Source organism: Amphiprion ocellaris, chromosome 23 (genome assembly GCF_022539595.1).
Source record: "Amphiprion ocellaris isolate individual 3 ecotype Okinawa chromosome 23, ASM2253959v1, whole genome shotgun sequence".
Classification (NCBI taxonomy): domain Eukaryota; kingdom Metazoa; phylum Chordata; class Actinopteri; family Pomacentridae; genus Amphiprion; species Amphiprion ocellaris.
This window is the reverse complement of record NC_072788.1, coordinates 8,879,675-8,904,248: the sequence shown is the minus strand read 5'-3', so window position 1 is coordinate 8,904,248 and position 24,574 is coordinate 8,879,675. Positions and strand designations below refer to the sequence as shown.

The 24,574-nt window shown below is 38.2% G+C and overlaps 1 protein-coding gene across 1 annotated transcript in view; it reads left to right on the top strand.

Annotated features, from left to right (window-relative positions):
* LOC111589166 (collagen alpha-1(XXV) chain) overlaps positions 1–24,574 on the top strand; it is a 181,943-nt gene that overhangs the window by 98,510 nt on the left and 58,859 nt on the right. Inside the window, exons 3-5 of the mRNA XM_035943763.2 lie at positions 830–874; positions 5,140–5,147; positions 21,123–21,149. Of these exons, the coding sequence (XP_035799656.1) occupies positions 830–874; positions 5,140–5,147; positions 21,123–21,149 (80 nt within the window). The remainder of the gene's footprint in view (positions 1–829; positions 875–5,139; positions 5,148–21,122; positions 21,150–24,574) is intronic.

Genomic DNA, 24,574 nt, shown 5'->3' with positions numbered 1-24,574 from the left:
ACCACTTCGTTTGTTTGAAAACGTCATCAGATGATTCATGCATAATAACCTGCACTACCATTCATCACATATTTGCCTGCACAGAAGCTAAAATTTTTCAATTTTCTGCTTTTGAAGGACTAATAATTCCGCATTTCCTCTCCATCCATGGCCTAGTTTTATGACATAACAGCAGTGAAAGTTCTCTTTGATATAAAGTGGAAAGTAGTTTTCCTTTTTTCGATGATGTCCGTGCAAATGTGAAAACAGCTCGACTGAATACACACAGAATCCTGAGGAAAACACTGCATGTTTTGCTCGGAGGTCAGTTTCAGAGAGATGCTCCCACCTTCCAAAGGTTTAATTCTTTTTTTTTTTTTTTTTTTTTTTTTAAGACTACATGCACACAATATAAACCCAGCCAAGTCCTGGATGTGTAAAACCTGGCAAAGCGTGTAATTGTTTTACTCTTCCAGCTGAGCTTTAGCAGCATGATAGTGTTGATAGGAGAAAGGCAAACAGGAAAATACCGTCTAGATAAACAATTTAAAAACCAGGGCATCCGTGCTGAAAGAAAACTCAGAGAGGAAGAGGAAGAAACTGAGATGATAACACACTTCTTATACATCAGCTTATGTCTAAATAGAGCCTAAATACTCAGTAAACATTGGTATTCTGAGGTGTTTTTTGCCCAAATACAATATTTCCCAGCGATTCTTCCTCATCCTGGTTGCAGGGTGGCGTGACTGTGAGAATACTTGAAGAATATGAAACTTAGACAAACAAAAAGACAATCACATTACCTACTAAAATGTATTATGTTCTTGTTTTTTTTTTTTTTTTTTTGCAGGACCTCCGGGGAAGCGAGGAAGACGAGGCCGCAACGGAGAAACTGGTATGTACATTTGTGTGTGTTTGGATCAGAGATCACAGCAGTTTCAATCCAGGAGCAGTTTAAGGGAATAATTCAGCAGGACATCAGCAAATCATCCTGCACTTACAATCATGTAAAAGTACACTGTATATCTTTGGAAGCCAAAATAGGTTATAGATGTGTAATTTGTGGCCTTGGTGGTTTTAAGCGGATTGTTTGAGCTTCAGTTGCTATAGAAACGGTGGATTTTCACAGTAAAACTGCAGCTTGGACAAGTGACGGCCAAACTTGTTGGGCCTGATGACGTCCGTGTCTAAACTTTTAGACACTCCGGTCCATTCCAGACATGATGTGCTTGCGTTTCGGTGTGTGTATTTAATAACCCACGCTTTGTTGGCGTCCACACACTCAGCAACAAGTTGTCATAACGCATTCAAGGATCTCCAATCTCCTCCCACACACACACACACACACACACCCTCCCTTCCTCTCTGTTTTCGAGCTGACTCAAAGAACTTGGCCCGGCGGAAACCCTCTGAGTATGGAGGAAAAAGGACATGTGCAGCGACGCTCTCCGGAAAGCGTCGTCGCAAATTGAATTCGCAGCCAGAACATGCACTCGGCCGCACCTGATAGCGGGAGTGATAATGGGCTCTGGAGTGGAGAGCAGCAGAGCGCGGAAGCAAAAGTATTGCCCTTGTAAGAAAGAAGAAAAAAAAACAGAAGTTAGACAGACGGGGCAAAGCGAGGTCCTGAGTTTGGGAGCGGTTTGGTTTCACAGCCTGAGAAACAAACACTGTGTCTGTGAGGAGGGAAGAAAAAACAAATCCAGACACTGCTTTTAAAAATGTCACAAATTAAACTTAATCAGCTGAGGTTTGCTTGTTTTTTAACTCTGCCAAATGTAGAATCTTTTTTTTTTTTTAAAAGATGTGAATGCTTTTTCTTTTTTTCTCTTTTTTTCTAATTTACTTAAAGTGAGGGAAGATGAAAAAAAAAAGTGAAATCAAATGACAGTCGGACAACAGTTGAATGTTCTGGTTGGCTGCAGATCTGAAATCCTGCCAGGCTTTGTTTATGCAGCGCTCAACTTTCCAATAAACATCCACTGTGCCAGCATATTTCAAATGGCACCATTGTGCATAGACAATTTTTTTTTTCGCTCCCTGTTCAGCCGGAGCAAATGTGGGGAATGTGAATAGCCTTCTCTTGACAAATCAATTGGAAACGAGCAAACAATCGTGCCCAGTCATGATGTCTGAGCTGCAGAGGTACAGTGGTCTATTAAGGGCAGACAATAGATAAAAACTGGAAAGGCAGGTCTTAGAATCTGTATAAGAGGCCAAATTACAGCACTAACTGGGATGAATATGTTGTCAGAAGGGAGATTTAAGCATTAAAGCTCTTTATCTACTCTTATGTGCAGAAAAATGCCATTTTCAAGTGTAATTCTGCACATTAGCACACAATTATAGCTGCTGAATTTACAGGGGACTAGACTTGGTCTCCCATGCTGCATCATTGGAGCCCAGTGTCAAACTCTGCGTAGCATTTCAAGGGAGAAAAAAACCTGAAAACATTACTTATACGACTGAAAAATTCAGTCCTTGATGGGCTCAGGCGTGCTGAATTCTGCACTGTAAGCCTTCTGCAAATCCAATTTCCCTCTCTTAAGTTCTCAACACTGCCGGATGTTGAAGGGAGGCATATTTAATTCATGATTCCCTTTAACCAAAAGTAACTAAACCGCTGTGAGTTCCCCCACAAATTCATGGCGAGGTGTTTTGCAGTTTGCTCATCTGCAAAGGCAGGAGGGAAGGTCTCACCCAGACTTGGCTGCGACTGACAGAAGGGAAAAAGACACAGTGATATTTACCTCTGCATTAAAAATGAATGGGACACTTCATTAGGATCTCCTGTTTGTTTGCCGGTAACGTATGGAAAGGGAAAGTGTGGCATGACAGTTTAGGATGAAAAAAGGTTTTGTAGCCGTGAAAGCCACAGTCTCAAACTGTTCTAGCAGGTGGTCAAAGCTGGAAAGTGTTAGAAGTTTCCTCACATATTTTCCCATATGTGGACAATCAGGACTTGTTACTCAGGTACCTGCACTCAGCAAAGGAGGAATTGATGCGCAGATTGAGCAGCTGAAGCAGTTTAATGACACAGTGGCGCAGAAACAGCTTTTATCCACAAAAAAAAAGGGAAATTGGGAGAGCAACTGCAGCTGCTGTGTGACCTTTGTGTCGAAAACAGGTTTTATCATGATGTAAGCAACCATTTTCCACATAAACACCTGTACTGGTGAGTCAGGAACACTGGGTTTTAACCGCTTTTTTATTTTCTAAAAACTATTTGCTGTTATTTTACAGATGTTACTTGTGATGATAACTAGCAAAATCACTGTAGAAAAATATAAATTTACATGCTAACCATAAAAGAACAGATCAAAACTATAAATAATGTCCATATCAAAAATCTTTTTTTTTTTTATATACATGGTAATTTGTTCTTTTCCAATGTTTTACTGTGAAATTACACTACTTTTACTGTGTTTAAATAAGGAAAAATGATTCATATTGCACAGATATTTGATATTTGAAAGAAGCACCAATAATAACTACTAAAATCATGGAAAAGTTGAAATTTACATATTAATAATTTAAAAACAGGACACAACTATAAAAACCATCTCAAAAATCTTAATTTGTATAGATGGTGATTTGTTCTTATACAACATTTGACCATAAAATCACATTATTTTTTTACTGTATTTAAATCTTCTGAAAATTTTATTGTTTTTCTGATAAACATTTTTGAAAGAAAAAAATCAGTTAAGGATTGGAAAATGGCAAATAATCTTTTAAACTGTTACAGATATTTCCTGTTTTGTTAAATTACATAGATTAACTAGTAAAATCATAAAAACATACATTTATACTAACCACAGAAAACATCAACATCAAGAACTGTATTGGTAAAAATAATTTGTTTTTATACAGCATTTGACCAGAAAGTTTTTACTTGATGTAAATAATAAAAATACAATTATTTTTTACTGATATTATCATTTTTTGAAAGTAAAAAAACATCTATATTGTGGATTGAAAAATTGCAGTTAATTATTTCAACTTTTATTTGACTGTTATTATTCCCTATTTTAAGTTGCATATAATATCTACTAAAATCACTGTTATGTTGTCAACCATTTAAAAAAAAAACTGCACAAAAGCTGGTCATATCGTCAACATCACTGTAAAATGACATACCTCGATTCAAAAACTCTATTTTAACGATATTTGCCCTTATTTCCATCATTTTCTGGCACCTTTGCGGCCAAATTTTCTCCTTTTTTCATCAGATGTTTAAAAATATATATATAATAATGATGCCTCATGCTGTGTTTTACAACACTGTTTTTAATTTAACTTAAACCATCAAGAAGCTGTAATAGCCGTTTCCCCTGAAACCTTTGAGGTGCCTGCTGTGTACTTTGCAGGAAATTGGACCCTTTTATCACATATTTCTTTGATTTTCCATAATTGCTGTTTGAAATACTTGTTCTGAGCCATTCGACGCAGTGGGACATGTCAAAAAAAACACACCCGGGGGAGCGGGTTTATTAAAATCTAAGTGGTCTACTGTAACTCAACGATCCATAAAACAACGCTACAGAAATGCGGCCCAGCGAGTCTCAAACACACTTAAACGCTCCAGCTGTAGGAGCGATTTGCAACTGGTCATGAAGAAGAACAGTTCAAGGACATAGGACTTGTAATGACAAAAAAAAACCCCCAAAAAACTCCTTCTTTTCAGGGTTAAAGCAGCTGGGTACCTTTTTAATAAGAACCTATAGACCTGGAATGATTTGCAGGGTTCTGGGGAGCCCTGAACTGCACTGGCACAGAGTCCTTTGAGCAGCAGTAATTGGGGGGAAAAAGACGAGCGTCACCTCGCAAAAACGTGGGGGGATTTTTTAACAAGCTCGCAACCCCTTGTAGTAGTGAAATCAGAGCCACTTACGAATGTAAAATGTGATCGGTGGACCTGGTGGCCGCTGCTGGCCCGACTGAATGGAAAATAGATTGTCACAGTGCTAATGTTCTACAGCACAGGTAGAAAGATAAGTGGGATTTTGGTGTCATGGTGTCAGTGAACGCATCACAGCTAGATGGATTCCTTCTTAGTTATTTGAATATGAGGTTTAAAGTGGAGTATAAATGATCTACATCTTTATATCTTTGTAATTGAAAACATACTAAGCATTATTTTTTTTCTCTCTCTTTCAGGACCTCCTGTAAGTATCCCTGCCTCTCGTCTTCATTTGTGATAGCCGTTTGAAGGTAAACACAACCCAACACAAGTGAAACATAGTCACACGTTGCTGCAGTTTAAGTTTTAAGACTGTAGACATGAGATGAGCAGATCCTGCTAATGTATCTGCACAGAAATTTTTAGCATGAAAGAAAAAAAAAAAACAGCCAGCAAACCATGAAGTTATTTGACATGTTGGGAAACAGAGTCACCCACTTTCTTGCTTGAGTTGGACAAGACGATCGATGAGCGCTCTCCAGTCCGTGCGCTAAATTTACCCCCAGTCTTGTTATCACAGTGAGGTTGTCAGGAAACCAGCAGGAGCTCCAGGGACCCAAGAAATAGTCCTGCATGTAATCGTCCTTAACCCTGTGAACACCAAAGCAGGCCAGCAAGTTTGAAAAGGCATGTTGTCTTTGAAGAAAAAAGACTGAAATTACATCATTTATCCTAGCAGGAAACTGTAAAAACTGAAAAAAAAAAGTTGGATTTTTCCCCTTCAGAAAATGCATGAACTACTCATCGATGATGTACTCTTCCACTGAGAAAATTAACCAAAATTAAGCTTAAAATCACAATATTTCATCAAAATCACTTTATTCTACATGTCTTATTTAAAATTTGACAAAAATTGAAAGTATTTGCACAAACTAGATTATGTTAAAATAGAAAAAAAAAAATCTGTCCTTTTCAATGCAACTGAAGTAATGAGTGACTCAGCTGTGACCAAAAGTCACAGGACAACAATTTAGGGAGTTTTTTTTTTTTTTTTTTGCCTGAACTTGGCTGAACTGCAGGCAGTGTTTAGTATGGAAACAAATTAAAAATACGAGTCGTAAAATATCTATTGAATGTTGTTTCACCATTCTTTCCACGTATTTTGTAGTAGTGGTGCTTCCTAAGTGTGAACTTCACACAAATTCATATTTTGCGTTTCCTTTTTTGTGCTTTATGGCAGGGATGTCAAACTCATTTTAGGTCAGGGGACATATTAAACCCAATTTGATCTCAAGTGGGCCGGACCAGTCAAATCATAGCATAATAACCGATAAATAATGACAACTCGACTTTTTCCTGTTTTAGTGTAAAAAAAATTACATTCTGAAAATGTTCACATTTAAGGAATTATCTTTCTACAAAACATTATGAACAACCTGAAATTTCTTTAAAAAATAAGTTTGATTTCAGCAATATTTTGCCTCAGTTTATCATTTACAAATTAAAACTAACAGATCACAGAGTGTCTACAAAGGTACAAAACATTTAGTCACAGGTGGCTGGAACTGAATGATAGTATTTTACTTTTAAAAAAAAAAAAAAGACAAAAAACTACAAAAACAAGACAAAATATTACAAAAATGACCAACGAAAAAAGCGAGAAAGAAAATGACAAAAAATGAGACAGACGACATGAAACAAAGCCAAAAAATTACACAAAAAAGTTATAAAGCGACAAAAAAATGTACAGACGAGACAAAAAATGACAAAACTCTGAAACAAAACGACAAAAATGATACACAAAACAAAGAATAAAGCAAAGCACAACATGAAAAAAAATTAGACACAAAAAAACAGGCGAGACAAAAAGGAAATGACAAAACGATGACACAAATGAGCTCAAGTCAGTCAACAAAAACAACAAAAACAACAAAAACAAGACAAAATAATCCAAAAATGAGACACAAAAGAGCAATGAGCAATATAGTATGTTACTTTATTATCAAAACAACTTGTCATAATCTAGGAATTATTTTAAATTTATAGTTTTACAAATTCATAAATTACAGTTAATGTCTTCTGTAATTTTTACACTTTACAAAGTCATCCAGCAGGCCAGATTGGACCCTCTGCATGGCCGGTTTTGGCCCGCAGGCCACATGCTTCACACCCCTGCTTTATGGCGTTATGTGTGTATCACACTGCATATGATACATGTTTTAGTTCTCTGTACTTCTAGTCATGGTTGCGCTGTTTCCATAGAAGTACAGGACTTTATATTGCAGTAAAAAAAGAAAAAGCCCACAGTGAGGAAAAATGAGACGGGAATAAAAAAACACCCAGAAACTGTAGTTTAGGGGGTTAATACTATAATTTGAGGTTTTACTTATCATGTTTCACAGCACAGACTAAACAAATGTAATATTACATGTAGATTAGTGAGTTTTGGCGTGTAGTAGCTGTTTGACTGTTTCCAGTGTCTGTACTGACTTAAACGAATCAGCTGCTGGCTGCAACTTAAAATGAGCTTATAGACAAATGAATGCCACTGATTTTCTGTTCTAACTCTTGAGCAGTTTAAGTGCATTTTCCCAAATTATAAAAAAGTGGTACGGCAAACTAGTAGACGAAATCACGCCACCAGTTGCACCACGTAGTCAGACTTTATTATTAGAACTCCCTCTAATAGGGAGCTGTGTCCCTATCATCTGGCCAGTCTGGTTTGTAATATTCCTGCTACCAGCAAACATCCCTGCCAGCTCCCTGAACCCGAAGAGATTATCTCACCTCATTACACTGCTGGGTGATCACAGATTCACTCCTCTTAACAGATGGAAAACTTCAGAGTTTCCTCCAAGATGAAGAGAAACACATACATACATTTAGAAGTGCCAGGGCTTGTGACAGTTTGCTTTATAACCGGGTCAAGCGGGCACTGTGTGTGTGCGTACATGTGCGTGCGCTCTGTTTAAAAAAAAAAACTTTTATAGTCCAGAGGCAAGTATGATTGAATAGGTACAATAGCGTGTGCCGACTGAGCTGTAAAAGTCGTAAGTTAATCCTCTGAGCCTTCTCAGACACTCGCTCCTGGGGTTCTGGGACATAAGTAAGAGCAGGTGGTCTTGCTTTTCAGCCTCTCTCGCCAGGCCTTACATCTGACAAATAAAATCATACTGTGAGATGTCTCAGAGGCAGAAAAAAGCCCAGGAGGTGTCTCTGAAATGTTTGGGCAAGCTGGATTTACTGGTAAATGTACCTGCATTCAGGTGCTTGTGGGACTGGGCCTTTGGGTGGTAAATCCAGCGAACATAAGAAGCCAACAGCGTTCCAGCAGCTCGCTCTCTGATGAAGTCATTATAGGTAGCAGAAGGTGCTGGAAATGCTTTCGCCACAGTGAGCGAAACAACCAAAAAAATCTGTAATTCACTGTATAGAAGGAACCGGCTGTCTGCTTGACTGGCTGCGAATACAACAATCTGACAGTGACTCACCCGATGCTCACCAGATCTGTTTCTGAAATTAAAAAAATCCAACGCCAGCTTCCTTAAAAGAAACAGACAGTAGTAGGTGATCTCATGCGGTTTCGGTATGCCCACCCAGGGGATGGTGGATGATGGTGGTGGGGAGAGGGGACACACAACGCTATGAATATTCAACAGCTCTCCACAGTAACTCCAGGAACACTGCGTAAATTGTACGCAGCCGCCGGAGCCAAACAAACCAAAAACCGCTGCAGAAGTCATTACACATATCTGTGACTTAATCGGTGCTGAGCTCTGATGAATGGACAGGGACCACAGGCAGAAAGAGAGCCGGCCTCCTCAATCGAAACCCATCAGGAGGGATCCTCATTGAAGGCTCATCATTCAAACATGGAAAAGTGATTTGCTTTGTTTTGACTTCCCCGCTTTTTCCACCGCTCGAGCTTTCGCGTCGATTTTGCGACAGAGTTTGATGCTCTGCTCACAGATTGAAAAAATAATAATCAGACGTGTTACAGATATGGGTTGATGTGTGCATCGGCAGTGTTTTACCTCTTATTGCAAAAAAAACCTAATAATTTTGTAAAGTCATGTCTTCGCTGCTCATGTTTTATCTTCCTTTCTCATCTTTCTGCGACTCTGTGAGGGCGGTTCATGTCACAACATCAAACCCAAGCATCCACCGCTGTGTGTGCACACCATTTAGCAGCAATCAAGCATAAAACACCATCCCCGAGGCTGCACTCGAGTACCCACTAACACCACTGTTACTTTTTTAGCACAGACTGAATGCCACACTAAATTAAAATTACACAGAGAGAGAAAACCTAGCGTGCTTTGAAAATCTGGTCAGAAGGAAAGGGGAAATATTTGAAAATGATACAACGCTGGAAATATCAAACCCACCTCAGCCCCGCTAAGCATGTCTTCTGCACCGCACCGGAGTCTCGGGCCAGTTTCGCTGCAGCACGTGAGCCCTTGAAAGAGTTCAGTCATGTTAGCAGCAAAGTAAATAAAGCTGGTTGTGTCTGCGTCTGACGAGGAGTTTCCTCCTCCCCCTGCTTCATCAGCTGAGATTCCAGCGATGCAGGTTGGGGATGATCTGTCACAGTTTATGAATTATGCAGCTGCGGTGCATGGATTAGAGGCAGCGTGGGGGTGAAGCAGAGGAGCCCAGGCGCCCTCAACGCTTCATCCTTCATCTGAAATGTTCCACACCTGTTAATAAAACATATTCCAGCTGGACTTTGATCACTTTTGACCTACCGAGGAGGAAGGGTGCCAGTTTATCCAAAGTGAACTTCCAGTCGATGCTGCTGCCTGCTCCGGAGTTGTGATCATTTACACTTTCTTGCCGTGTTGCAGTGTTATGTTGAGAGTTCGCACTAGAAAAAGCACATTACCAGGCGTAACAGCCAGGGATAGGGCAGATACACGCAGGCTTTGGAGCTGTAGAGGCCCCGCCGAAAGCTGAAAGTGGATCTATTTGACATGACAGCGTTTATTTGGGCTCGTAAGGGCAGCAGTGCCTGAAGAAGCCTACTGGCACTGGATGTGACAACATTAAGAGTTTGACCTTTTAGATGTCGGTCCTGTGCTCACGCTGTGCCCATCAGCGGCGCTTGTTTGTCAGTAAATGACAATCGGCAGCAGTCGGGCCAACTCTGAGGTTTACTCACTCGGGATTTGAAGCAGTTAGTCGTGTACTTTGGCTGGCTGAGCAGGCGGAATACTCGCAGGGAAAACTGACTGTTACTGACTTAGCGTGGTTGAAGAGTTAGCGCAGAATGCAGTGCTCACAGTGGAGGAGAAGAAAAAGAAAAGAGGCTTGACAGCTTTGTGATTGAGAGGAATTTTCCTCCAGCTCGCAACATCAAATGATGAGAAATGTAGAGCAGCCAGTGTGTGGTTCTAATCGAATCAACAGAAGAAGTAAAAGAAATACTTTTCCAACTGGAACATTGTCTGTTATTCAACATTTCATATCCACAACAAGAAGTCTGCGGGTCAGAAATTTGCTTAGAATTGCACAGGGAGAAATTTGGCTTCAATGTTTTGGCTTTTTATGCCTACAATTTACATTAAAGCCCTTTAAATGTGTCCCTGCTCAGTAATGAGAATCTCCTCCATGTTTCATTTGCATCTCGACACTGTACTTACACAACACGCTCATATAAACTGTCGCACTATCACTTTCCTCAGTTCACAGAGTCCCTGCTCCCACAGGAACATCCAACACATAACAACAAGCAGACACACACTCACAGACACATACACACACATTAAAGTCATTTTATGCCGGCTAATTGTGATACACTGTGGATATGGGAACCAGATGCCATTCCCAAGTCAGTTTTCCAGTGTGGTTTTCCTATCCCTGCCTAACCTCTGCATCCAGATTCCCCCGACGAGCACCAGCCACTTGTGGTCATCTGCTGCTGCCCATTCTGCTCTGATTACTCACATCCCTGTCCTCCATTAGGTTCCCGCCTTGAAGAAAAGTTCCCCTGGGGCCCACCGTAATATGATTGAGTGTTCCCATGCAGAACTAACACATGGAGGTGTACATATAGATATATTTCCACTTCAGATCTTTCACCCTGTTGCAGGTTTATGCTTGTTTGAAAGTGTGGCTTTCAATGCTAATGATGCCCACAGCGTTCTTTCAGCTGCAAATAGCTAAATGTGCATTTTGCAGTTGCGTTAACAGTATTTCCACTCTCCCATTGGTGGCTTTGATTGCACTTGTATATCCAGATGGGATGTTTTCAGAGAACTAATGGGAAAATGTTGTGAGAGCACTGATGCTGCATTATTTTTCTTTATGATGCAGAAAGTCTCCCAGAAACACCTCCTGGAAGAACATCTCTTGTGTAGCTTGTGTGTTTGGGAAGGCAAAATCTGGTTCACCCCTAATGATAAAACATCTCCTTACAAGTCAAGCAACGTTGTATACACGGTCCAGTGTAGTGATTGCCTATATATAGGTGAGACGAAACAACCGCTCCACAAGTGCATGGCTCAACACAGGAATACCAAGTGTTTAGGACAAGATTCAACAGTGCATCTGCATCTAAAGAACAAAGGATGCTCTTTTAAAGACAAAAATATTTACATTCTGGACAAAAAAGACATAAGGAAGCTATCTATGTTAAACTAAAACATCCATTCAAAAGGCGAGACCACTTATCAGGTACTTAAAATGCAGTCCTGAGATCCCTCCCTGGAAAGTTTCACCACCATCAATTCTGAGTTCCAGCAGTCTGACAATCATTCACACCTCAAGACATGTAAGCCATGGGTTTAGGGATGAGAGACAAAAATCTTCAAGAACCAAAAAAGAGAAGTAGAGTCGCCTTCTACTGAAGCTGACTTGTAACCTTTGAAGGAAAAATTCAGCAGTGTGAAATAACGCCGCTTTGCTTTGTTGCTGACAGTCAGATGAGAAGATTGATACCACTTTTATCGATGTACGCTGTGCCACAGTGACAACTGGTGGTATCTCAGCACAGTTACGTGCTGCACCATTCCTTCTGTTTCCATTCAGATTCAATCATTCTGGCAGTTTGACAACCATTTGCACCTCAAGACGTATATATGGGTTTGTTGATGATATTGCTGCTGACTGCTGACTCCCGAGCAGTCACTCAGAACTGAAGATAGCACTTGGATAAGAGGCGAAACATCTTCAAAAACCAAATGGAGAAGCAGAGCTGCCTTCTACTGAAGCTGCTTTGATTTGTAGCTTTTGAAAGAAGAAATCGACATTCTAAAATAATGCCACCTTGCTTTCTTGCTGACATTTAGATGAGAGGGTTGATACCACTTTCTATTCTACAGTGATAGTTTGTAGCATCCCAGCACAATTGTAACTCATGTGCTGCATCATTTCTTCTGTTTCCCTACTGATTCAGCGAGCAGGATGTAGCGTGTTAATTTGTGAGCTTTAGATGTGCTGGAATGGAGATTCAGTTTCCTTCGTAGAGAGCCAGGCTTGCTGTTTACTCCCACCACTAGTCATGTAGCTATAAGCAAAGCTAATTGGCTGCTGGCTGTAGTTACCGCACAGTGACATCGATCTTCTCGTGTAACTCACAGCAATGAAAGCAAATAAACAGATTTCCCAAAATGTTGAATGATTCCTGTAAGTCCGCCTGGTTAAACTGGATTCAGATTGTCGGGAGACTCGACTGCATTTAATTTCAACGTGCGACAAACATGACGCCTCACTTTACTGTGTGAAGTGTGTCAGTCAGGGTTTAGTCCTTTCAAATGGTTTACTTTGGCCTGATTCCCACTCGGTGGTGAGCAGCCCTCCTCACCTGCCCCCTCTTCACTTACTCATTCCCTGTCAACACTAGGTGCCTGGAGGCTCGCTTTGCTTAGCTTCCTGTGTACACACATGTTTATTAATATTGTGTAGCTGTGCGAGAGAGCCCGTAAAGAAGAGGTTGTAAAAGCGGTAGTTGTTGGCCTGCGCTCTCAGAGATGCCAGTGCTCCAGGGCGAGATGATTGGATCCATGTGGCCGGCAGTTTGGGCTGCACAAACTGCTGCCAGCCCAGTTGGCTGAGCTTCTGCAAAGAGGATATGAGCTCTGTTTGATGGATTGAGTTTTCTGGACCTCGATAAGTTTAATGGGTCACCGTGATGAAAACTAATACGTCGGAGTCCAGACAGAGGTTGCGAGCAGATCGTGACTTTTTGCATCTTGTTGGATCGCTTCACAAGATCGCACAAGCAGCTCGAAGCCAAACCCGTGAGAATTATTTTGCTCATGTCAACAACAGCTAAAGCAATGGACTCGAGCCAGACCCTCGCCTTGTGTTGCTCAGTCAGGCGAACACTGTCGAGCTTTCGTCCATCATGTTTTGGCTAAATTATAGGAGAGTAAGAATGTGAAGAATGGATATTCAGTGTCTTGACTTCTATGGGAGACAATTTGAAATTAGAGAAGGGCGGTATTTTTCACATTGTGCGTTGTGTGTGTGGTTCCTCATTCATAGTGATGGACAGATTAAACTATTTATGTTTATTGAACACAGGCTCTTGTAAAAGAAAATATACTGCAAATAATGCAAATACTCATTTTTTTCTTTTTTCATGTATATACACACCAAAATTACAGATATTAAAGATATGGGATATAAGACATAGACTGCTGTTAAACAATGCACATATTGAACCAATCCTGGCTTAACCTTGGCAACAACAGCAGTTTAAACTGAATCCACAAAGTTTTTGATTATCTTTGATTTATATTTTTATCAAATTAAACCTCTATGAACAAGTTCTTTGATATAACAATGGAACTAGGATAAGCTGGCTGCCTGATGAATGAAGTACAGATGAGTAAATTGGTGTCAAAGTTACACCAATTAGCCACAGCGGTTCCACATGTTGTTACAGTGACACTTGTTTGGTGGGATATATTAGGTTTGGTTCTACAAGTTGATGAGTTGGAAGCAGGAAAAATGGGGAATGTGAGGATCTGACATGGGACAAATTGTGATCGCAACATGACTGGGTTGGGGCTTCTCCAAAACAGCAGGTCATGTGTGATGTTTCTAGTATGCAGGAGATAGCAAAAATGGTTCAAAGAAGGACAACCGGCGAGCTCAAGGGTGACTGGTATCCATCGAGATTGAACGGTGGCTCAAAAATTGCACAAATCGCTGCAAACCTTAATCTTAGCTATAATAAAAAGGTGTAAGTGCCAATGGTGACTTCTATCCATCACCAAAAGCCTCTATAATGGGTACATGAGAACTAGGCCATGGAGCAATGGAAGATTTTCTTTGACATCATGGGGATGGCTGGGTGTATTGTTTACTTGGGCAAGGGATGGCAGCGGGATACACTATAGGGAAAAATGGACGCCATGTGATTCTCTTGCCAGGGTTCTGCTGAGAAACGGCAGATCTTGGCATCCATGTGGTACTCCCTATTAAGGCAGTGGTATTCCCTGATAGCAGTAGTCTCTTCCAGCAGGATAAAGCTCCCTGTAGAAACTGGTCAAGAATAATCTGAGTAACATGACAAAGAGTTCCAGTGTTGACTTGGCATCTAAATCTCAATCATCTTGGAAAACAAATCCGATCCATGGAGGAATTAAAGGATCTGCTGCATCTTGGCACCTTTGGTTAGAGCTGCTTTGGTGGCATAAGGAACTATACAACATTTGGCAGGTAGAGGTGACTTTATGTATAAATACAAACACTCCTGTGCAGTTCTGTACGATTGAAAACGGACAAACATGTAACAAAACCGGCTTGTTGTGCAATGCATTCATAGAAATCAACACTGCAGGATGAACATAACACAGATCAGTGCCAGGATCAGTTTATTCTTTCCTTGTAAATGAAGTGAAGTAAGCTACATTGTCAGATTTGAATGACAACGTTCTCCATGTTGCTTGCGGGTTTGGCCCTCGGCTCACTCTGCCTTTTTATATTTCCCTGCAGACCTTCCCATGTTTCTCCCCCGCTCTGTTTTAAAGGTGGCAGAGGTTTTCTCATTCAGGCCTTTGCAGGAGACAGTGGTCATGGTTTGGCTTCGAATGAGAAGCTACACATGTGTCTGGATAGAAAAAAAAAACCCAGCTTTATCCTGATCCAGTGGTCCACCATAAACTCGACAATATCATGCACACAGGATGTTCTGTTACAAATCATCTCAGGATGGAAGTTTGACAGAAGTTTGCCCAACGTTAAGCAGCAGAAGATGTGAGGCTTACCATCAATGTGATATGTGTCATTTTCAATAAGTGGATATAGGGCTTTAGCTTTAGGGTAGCTGCGTTCTTTTCATCAGCACACATATGAAGAACATTTTTTAGTACTTTAAGTCACTCACAGGACTAATATTTTAAGAGGTTCTCTTTGAAATAATTCCTCCAAATCATACAGTAATAGTGAAAAACACCCCACCAAAATCATAACTAAACATAAAATGCAAACATGTTTGGAAGAGCAATATTTTTAATTGTTTAGAATCTTCTTTGAAATGGGCTTATTCTTGCTGCAAGGTGATCAATTTGAAGGTTACTTCAGCTTAGCATAAAAAAACATCTTTTGTGTTATTTTTCTAAAGTTTCGAAGGATGTTTTGTTTTTAAAAATGCCAAAATTACACCATCTATCAGAGCCAGAAACTTTAAAAACTAAATGACTTATCAGATTTTTAACTTTTCCGGTGGACCCTGAACTTAGCATGTGTTATGTGTGGTTCAATCAGAAAACTTAAACTTAAAATCGTGATATTCCATCAAAGTCACTATATTCCACATGTCTAATTTCAAAATCTGCGGAAAATAAATAATTTGCGCTCCCTAGATTTGGTGAAAGCTAAAAATTCTGCCCTCCTCTGTGGAAGCATGAAGCTACGAGCTGCAAATCACAGTCATGTGGCAAAAATTCAGGGACTTTTCAGCTGAACTGCAGGCAGTGTGTACACAGAGAAGATAGGAGATAATTTAAAGGTATGAGCATTAAAATATCTATAGTGTGTACAACCTTTTTAGGAAAAAATAATGTTAAATGTAACTGCACAAAAAACAGTTTTCAGTTAGCTCTGTTTTTAGCCAGTGTTGTCCTGTTTCCATAGAGGTACAGAACTTTTAAACTGTTGTGAGAAAAAACATCCCGGAAACTATGTAGTAGTAGTTTAAAAATGAAAAGTGAAGAATAAAGTGAAGGTCATGAGCTAAGAAGAACATTTTTGAGGTATGCATGCGTTTATTAAAGAATCAGAATATATAAAAGGTGTTGCAGGCACTGAGAGAGTTAATCATGTTCAACAAACTAACTTGCAAATGCTCAGTGAGCAGGTTCGATCAAACAGAAGCAGCTTGATGAGCCGTGGAGCACCTGCTGGAGGGCCGCCGCTGAAAAAGAGCCAGAGCAGAAGCAGTAAAAAGATGTGAAAAGCAGGTGCTGATTAGTAACCTTCCTCAAGGCAGAGTGAAACCACAAAGCTGCAGAGACGCTTTGACAAATAGACACCCGCTGCAGTTCTACTGTAGCACAGTCCACTCCTTTGAAAGAGTCTTCGCAAGTGAGCTGTTTAATAGTCTCTATAAAAGACCCTTACTGTACTCGCTTAAACCGTTTGGCTGAGCTCCAGTGGGTGTTGTCTCTCCAAGTGATGTGCAAATGATGGGCCGTATAATGAGCAGGTGCACACTGTGTAGCCAGATCATTTCCACATGCTTTATGGCCAGATGGGTGAGTAAAATGAACAAAGTGTTCGGGTAAGTTATGGTTTAAGCATGTCAAAAGTAGCATTCCGCTTCCACGTACAGTGCAAATCCACCAGTAAATCCTGCTGTATGTTGTTGCCAGGTGTTCCTCATGTCACTGATGAAGATTAAGTTGGGATTATGAAAAGATTCTGTCTACAAATGAGAGTTAAGAGGTTTAAACGCCTCATCTCACCTCAGTTATTATGTTACATTAGGTATTACAATAGACACAATGCATAACATGATACTGTATATGTACACTACTGTTCAAAAGTTTTGAGTCACCCAGGCAATTTCATGTTTTCCATGAAAACTCACACTTTTATTCATGTGCTAACATAACTGCAAAAGGGTTTTCTAATCATCAGTTAGCCTTTCAACACCATTAATTAACACAATGTAGCATTAGAACACAGGAGTGATGGTTGCTGGAAATGTTCCTCTGTACCCCTATGGAGATATTCCATTAAAAATCAGCTGTTTCCTGCTAGAATAGTCATTTACCACTTTAACAATGTCTACACTGTATTTCTGATTAATTTAATGTTATCTTCATTGACAAAATGCTTTTATTTCAAAAACAAGGACATTGCTGATTGACCCCAAACTTTTGAACGGTAGTGTAAATACTGTACATATGTATATCATACATATACAATGTTTAAAAAAACAAGATATCAAATTAAGTTATCTTTTCTGACTCAGAGATAAAGTTAAAACCCTAAGTTTTTATTGTTTGTATTAGGAAAGGGCTAAATTTAACCAACTGCAAGCAAAAGTTTCTCTTCTCTTACAGCTGGTGACAGATTCTGGACCATTGAGTTACTCCACACTGTAGTCAGACGTGTTTTTTAGGACTATTATCACATCCTGTGACCAGTGAACGGACATTATAAGATGCGATTCGTGACTATAAAAGATCTTAAAATGCAGCTTTATTTCAATGACACGATGCCACAGATGGCAAAAGAAAGACAAGAATGGCTGCTGGATGCTGGTATGTCGGTAGCTGGGCACTCGAATGTCAATTTGACCATTTGTCATCTCAGAAATCACATGAGACAGCTTAAAGCGTCTGACAGTATCCTCCTGTCCTCTAAAATGTCCATCAGCTTCACCCAGTCCTTCGGGAAGAAGGGAACAATCAAAACCGGCATTGACAACCTCATTAACTCTCAGTTGCAGATCTCTGACTTGTGATTTCTGACTCTCCATCTGGACGTTATAATTTCCAATATAGTCATACTATGGTATACTGGTATTGGTATTCTGAATATTTCTAAATAATTTGGCACAAAATCGGGCTGCAATTTAATAAATCGGGCATAAATTGACTATTTTCATGATAAAAACCTTCTAAATGTGTGTGAGCTGTTCTGAATATCTCCTGCTGGATTCCTACCTACACATTTACTCGTTCACAAACAAAACACAGACCTGCTTTTCTGCCCTCTTACCAAAGTTCAACGTGAATTTGATGAAGCTTCATTACTTTGCTGCGTTTATCAGGAAACAATCTGGATTTATTGTAATGCCACATCATATAATGCAGAGTTTTCATTTCTTTTACACAAACTTTAGTGCCCAATCATTTGGCCTTATAATTGTGTGTGCCAACGCATTCTTCAGTGCCAAACATAATACCTTAAGCAGGCTTGTGTGAAAAGCTGCAGTGGGTTTATTTCTGTATGTGCCTGTCAATAACCTCCTATTATCCGAAAGGCAATTTCCTCTCACAACAAAAGGCTGATTTGCTTTAGCTGCCTTCCATTTTGAGGAACACGCTGGAAAACTTATTCAGCTCCCTTGGAATGCCTCAGCATCATTATAAATGTAAAAGTCACATTTGATTCCAGCGTGTTGTGTTGTTCCATCCCGGGGGAACCGCAATCGGAAACACTGTTTCCATAATAGTGCGTTTTGTGTTTACAAGTGTGTTGTGGCTCTTTGTGCGGCCGGTCAAGTGAGCAGCAGGACCACCTCCTTAGATGTGTGGGTATTAATATTGCATTTCCCCCAAGCGAGCGCGAGTTTCCTCATGTTCGAATAAAAAGGGCACGACGCGCTGCCGTGCAGGTTCACAACCTCATGACCAAGGAAACACATGCACAGCTGCACACAAAGCCACAGATAGTTAACTGAGCGTCAAAAATAACGTCCAGAGGCAGCGAGCAGGCAGAACGCTGGCTGCAAACTCTCTCAGTGTGGGAAGAACTGGCCGAGTAAAAGTGCTGAACTACCTCTGCAGCGTTTCAGGTTCAGACTGTGCAGCTGGAAGCCTGTTGGTATCTACAAGCTGCTATTTTAGGGCCACCGGTCCACACACTGAGAGGAGCAGCATCCAAACACAACTCTTCTGATGTCGTGCTCGCCGGATGAGAGTTTGTCTGATTTTCTCTGGAAATAAACGGGAAGAATAACCCCTGCGTGGCTGTTACTGTAACTATACTCATGATGGCTGAACATGTCAAGATTTTTGTGTGCTGTAAAAAAAGAATGTTATTTTAAAGTTTTCAATTTTTATTCACCATTTATTGTTGTTTTACAGATTTTCCAGTAAATAACTAGTAAAATCACAGAAATTTGCATTTTAACCCTAATTATTTACAGGCCACAACTATAAATAATGTCTAAATCATAAATCTATGTTTTTACAAATGGTAATTTATTGTTTTACAGTTCATTGTTTTGCAATGTTTGATGAGTAAAATCACCGAAAAGAACACGATAACAACAGGATTAAGGACTGAAAAACTATATTTTTTGACTGTTGTTTTATCGATTGTCTGTGTTTCAGTAAATTATAGATAACTACTGAAATCACAGGAAAAAATTTATTAATATATTCATTTAAATGTTGACAAAGCAAGCCAAAACTTAAAAATAATGTCCACATCAAAAATCTGCAAGTTTATACCGCTTGACTGTAATATTGCATAATTTTTACTGTATTTAAATCAGCAGCAACTATTATTTACAGTTATTTGGCATTACTTGGCAGAAAAAAATATGCATATTAATAATTCAAAAATGGCAAATAATTTTCTTTAACTGTTATTTTACAGATTTTCCCGTTTTGTTAAACGGCAGATAGTAACGTATTAAGATACACCTTAAAAAAAAAAAACAGGTCAAAATTAACAGCAATATCCATATCCAAAAGTGTGTAATTATTTATCTATTTAGTAGAATTTTCCTGTTACGAATGGAAATTTGTTCTTCTGCAACATTTAATGGTAAAATTAAACTATTTTACTGTATTTGTATGAGGACAAAATATAGTTATTTTATAGATATTTCCTGTTTGTGAAACAAAAAAACATGTTTAATAAGGACTGAAAAATGGGAAAAAAGTTACTATTATTTTATAGATTTTCCTCAATTTATTAAATTGCAGAAAATAACTAATTAAATCACAAAAAAGTATAAATTTACAAATTGACATAGAAAAAAGGGGGCAAACAGGCCAGAACTGTCAATAATATCCACATTAAAAAAAATCTGATTAGTGACAAATAGTGATTCCTTCTTGTACATGTGACCCCAAACTTGCAGTTTTGCTGTATTTAAATAAAAAAAAAAAACAGCATAATTTAACAGGTAATTGTCTTATTTTTACACTTTTTGAACATGTTTTTCTGCCAGATTTTCAGATTTTACAGTGTAGTTTTTACAGTGTGAATGTTCAGGGCTGTTCTCATACTTGATCTCTGACCAGAGAAAACCAAATTTCTTTAAATGTGAAACTCAGATCAGACTGGCACCGTTGAGTTTCTGCAGGAGCTCAGATCACTGACACTGAACTAATAGTGATGTTTCCAACACCAACTTTTCCCCAAATGTCCCACCTCAGAATAAGGAGGAATCCCAATGTGCCGGGCTTCAACTTTAATATTAAAAATGCTATTTTTGAACCGGTACGGATGCACACCTCACTGCTGATCTCTTCCTGAGGCCACCCAGGAGCCGCTGGCTGACGGACGCTGGATGCGAAGCTGCCTCGCAAAAAAAAAAAAAAACGAGAGAGAAAAAAAGAAGTGTTCCTCTTGTTCAGGGCACATTTTTACAAAGTGCTTGCCAATGCGTAGTTAGAGATCGCTGGATTTGATCCTCTGAGTAAACATGGACTTGATTTGGGCCTGTTTTATGTTTTAATTGTGTGTTTGTACAAGCCCTGCTGTCTGCAGTGCATAAGGTACCGTTTCCCAGCATGTGACAGGGGATTTTAATCAAATACTGAAAGACATGTCAAAAAGCACACAATGTTAGCTCCATCAAAAGTGGGTTTGTTAATCTTTCGATTGTGTCGCCTTTCCCGGTCCTTGCTAAGCAGCTGTGTTTGTTTCTCCGTTAACATGATTGGTCACCCTGGTTTTTAACAGTTTGTTACACTTCCAGACAACTCATGATTGTCTCCAAAATAATTCCAAATGGACTGACACGGACCTCAGTTTGTCATTTTTCTTCCTCTTTGCGTTGCAACTGTTTGAACGGTCCCTTTTTCCTCTCTCTTCACAGGGCCCTCCAGGTCCAAAGGGGGAAAAGGTGAGTAATCGTACACTTTGATATTTTACTGGTGTCGTGTTTTTCTGACGTTTGGCGCAGCTGCTTAAGGAAATGGTTTGACACTTTGAGAAATGCTGTCACTTATTGGCTTTCTTGTTGCGATTGTTTAAAAGATTGATAACAATCTTGTGTCTGTATTTGAAGCCATAGCCAGCAGCTGCTTAGCTTAGCACAAACACTGAAACAAAGGGAGGCAGGTCGACCGGTGCTGGCTGAACGTACACTGTAAAAAATTATAGATTTGAACAGTTTTCAGGGCTATTTTTTCTTTTAAAAAAAAAAATTGCGATATACATCTTTTTAAACAGATTTTTCCTCTTTTGTTAAATTACAGACATTAACAAATAAAATCACAGATCAAAAAAACTCAAAATCAAAAAACTGAATAAATTTACATGTTACCTGTAAAATTCACACACCAAAACTGTAAATAATGGTCACATCGAAAATCTGTAGTTTTTTTAACTGTATTTTGTTGTTTTTTACTGTAAAATTTTAATGTTTTTTAAACTGTTTTTAAATCAGTTGAAAGAGAAAACATTGTTTTACAGATTATGTGTCATTATTTTAAAAGAATATATATGTATATTAAGGACTGAAAAATTCTGATTTTTTAAAGCTCTTATTTAATAGATTTTTCTTGTTTTGGTAAATTACAGACAATATAAATTATTTTACATGTTGACTGAAAAAAGCAAAAATGGCAAAAATGTACTTAACATCATCAAAAATCTGTAATTTTTCAAATGATAGTTTGTTATTTTACAATGTGTGACTGTGAAATTGCACTGTTTAATGCATTTAAATCAATTTAAAAATAGCATTATTTTACAGATACTTGTAGTTACTTGAAAGAAAAAATATGTATTATAAAGACTGAAAAAATATTAATTATTTTTTAATTGCTATATTTTAGATTACCCCATATTTTGTTGATGTGATCTTACAGATAATATTTAGTCAAGTCACAGAAAAAGTATTAATTTGTTCACCAAAAAAGGTCAAAACTGCAATATTATCACATTCATTCTTTTACTGTGTGTGACTGTAAAATTACAGTCTTACTGCATTAAAATTAGCTAAAATTGTAATTATTTTACATTTTTTTGCTGTTATTTTTGCATTTTAGTTTTACAGTTTTCAACATTACTACCAAAGAGAACTGTTTCCAGTCTCAGTACTAAGCTAGCAATTTATCGCACAAGTGGTTTAATATCCAGCTTATTTTACATTTTTGCAGGTCAAGACCATAAAAATCTTTGTTTTTGCTCTGCTCATAGTTCATTTGTCCTTGAATAGTGTCATTTGGCATTCGCTGCTTTAATTTGCATCGTCCCGACTTTAAGTCTTGGAGACTTAATATTAAAATTTTTCTGCCTTCAAAAATCCACAGCACAGAATGTTAAAGACCAAATGCCAGAGCACTGAATCGAAGCCCTTAAATGCCTCGCTGAGCATTCCTCCATAAAACAGCAGCAGAGCATGCAAATAGACCACATTGTCTCTTTATACGTCTGCAGGACTCTGGGACTAAATGTGTGACTGTGGAATTACACCAAAGTAGATAACGCCCCTGAATTCACTTTGTATGGAAACAGGTTGCTGCTTGGAGGCTTTAAAGTGCAAATATCTAAAGTTCTACTGAGGAAGATTAAAACTTTCACAGGCCTTCTGTGAATGAATTAAGTATTTATGCATGTTTTGTTTGAAATGAGTAGAGACTTGGGTGATAACTTGAGGATTATTGTGCTGTAAAGGAAAAGAAATTACATGGAAAAGTGTCAGAGAGAGTGCAAAGCAGAGATAAAGTAAGACAAACATGACAGCCAGTGTTAGTTTTTAACTCATTTTTTAAAATAATTTGTTTTAATGTTACAGTTTTTTCATGTTATTAGCTAGTAAAATCACAGAGAAAAATGTGTTAATTTACATCTTAACCCTAGAAAAAGAAGTCAAAACTCTAAATAGTGTCCATATCAAAAATCTTTAACAAATGGTAACTCCTTGTTTTACCACATTTTATTTGTGAAATTGCAGGGAAAAGGTATTAATTCATCATAGCCATAAAAAGACAAGATTAAGGACTTAAAAAATGTACAATATTTAAAATATAGATTTTTAGTGTTTTCTTAGATTACAAATAACTTCTAACATCACAGAAAAAAGTATGTTTTAAATTTACATTTTGACTTTTGTAAAATGTAAAAAAAAAAAAAAAAATTCAAAAGTAAAAAAAATAATGTCCATATCAAAATCTGTTTTATGAATGGTAATTAATCCTTTTACAACTTTGATGGTAAAAATGACACTATTTTTTTTTACTGTATTTAAATAAAAACTATTATTATGTTACAGATATTTGCCTATATTTGAAAGAAAAATGTGTTTATTAATTACTTAAAAAGGACTTTAAAAAAATCTTCTTTAACTGTTATTTTACAGATTCACCCTGAATTATGGATAATAACTATCAAAATTGCATTTAAAAAAATGTCAGTTTACATGTTATTTGGGAAAAAATAGGCCAAAAATGTAAATAATGTAGGAAAAAAATGTAATTTCTATTTTCACAAAAAATGATTCATTGAAAAAGAAAAAAACTGGATTAAGGACAGAGCAATTAAATATACTTTTTAAAGAACTGTTGTTTTACAGATTAAAAAAAAAAAAACAAGTAAAAAGTCAAAAAAATAATGTCCACATCATAACCGATAATTCACTCCTTTGCAACATTTTACTATGAAGTGACAGATTTTTTTTTATTGTATTTAAATGAGCAAAAATTATTATTATTTCAAAGAAAACATTTGAGTTACTTTACATTTTATTTCATTTTTATTAATTACAGATATTATGTAGCAAAGTAAAAAAACAAGTATAATTTACATCGTTGTTGTCGTTGATGAACATCATAAACCAACAGTGTGATTATTTTTCCTCCACTGTGCTTCTGAAAGCAGAAAATCGAGCTAAAAACTGTGACATAACAGACCAGATTTATACGACAGTGAACATCCGTTATGATAACCGCTGATTAGATGCATGTTCTCATGTGAACCACTTCATCTGCACTTTTTATTGAAATGAAAAACAACTGTGTGCATTCTTCCCACCCAAGATGAACAAAGAGAGCATCAATGTGGCCATTCACAACTGTTTTCCCATTAAAATGGGGTTTTTGGAAGAGTCGCTCGATGAAAAATGAGGAAAAATTCCAAAAGCAGTTTTACTTGAAACTGCTCAGGCGTTAAATTGAAATTAGTTGGAGATGAGACGGATTAAGGAGGTTCCGTTGTCCGATTCTAGACAGATTGAGGTTCGTGTTTTACTGTCTAACATTCGGTCTTCCTTCAATTGCGTCAAACAAAAGTGCACTTTTTCTCCGGGTTCACTCTAATGTGATA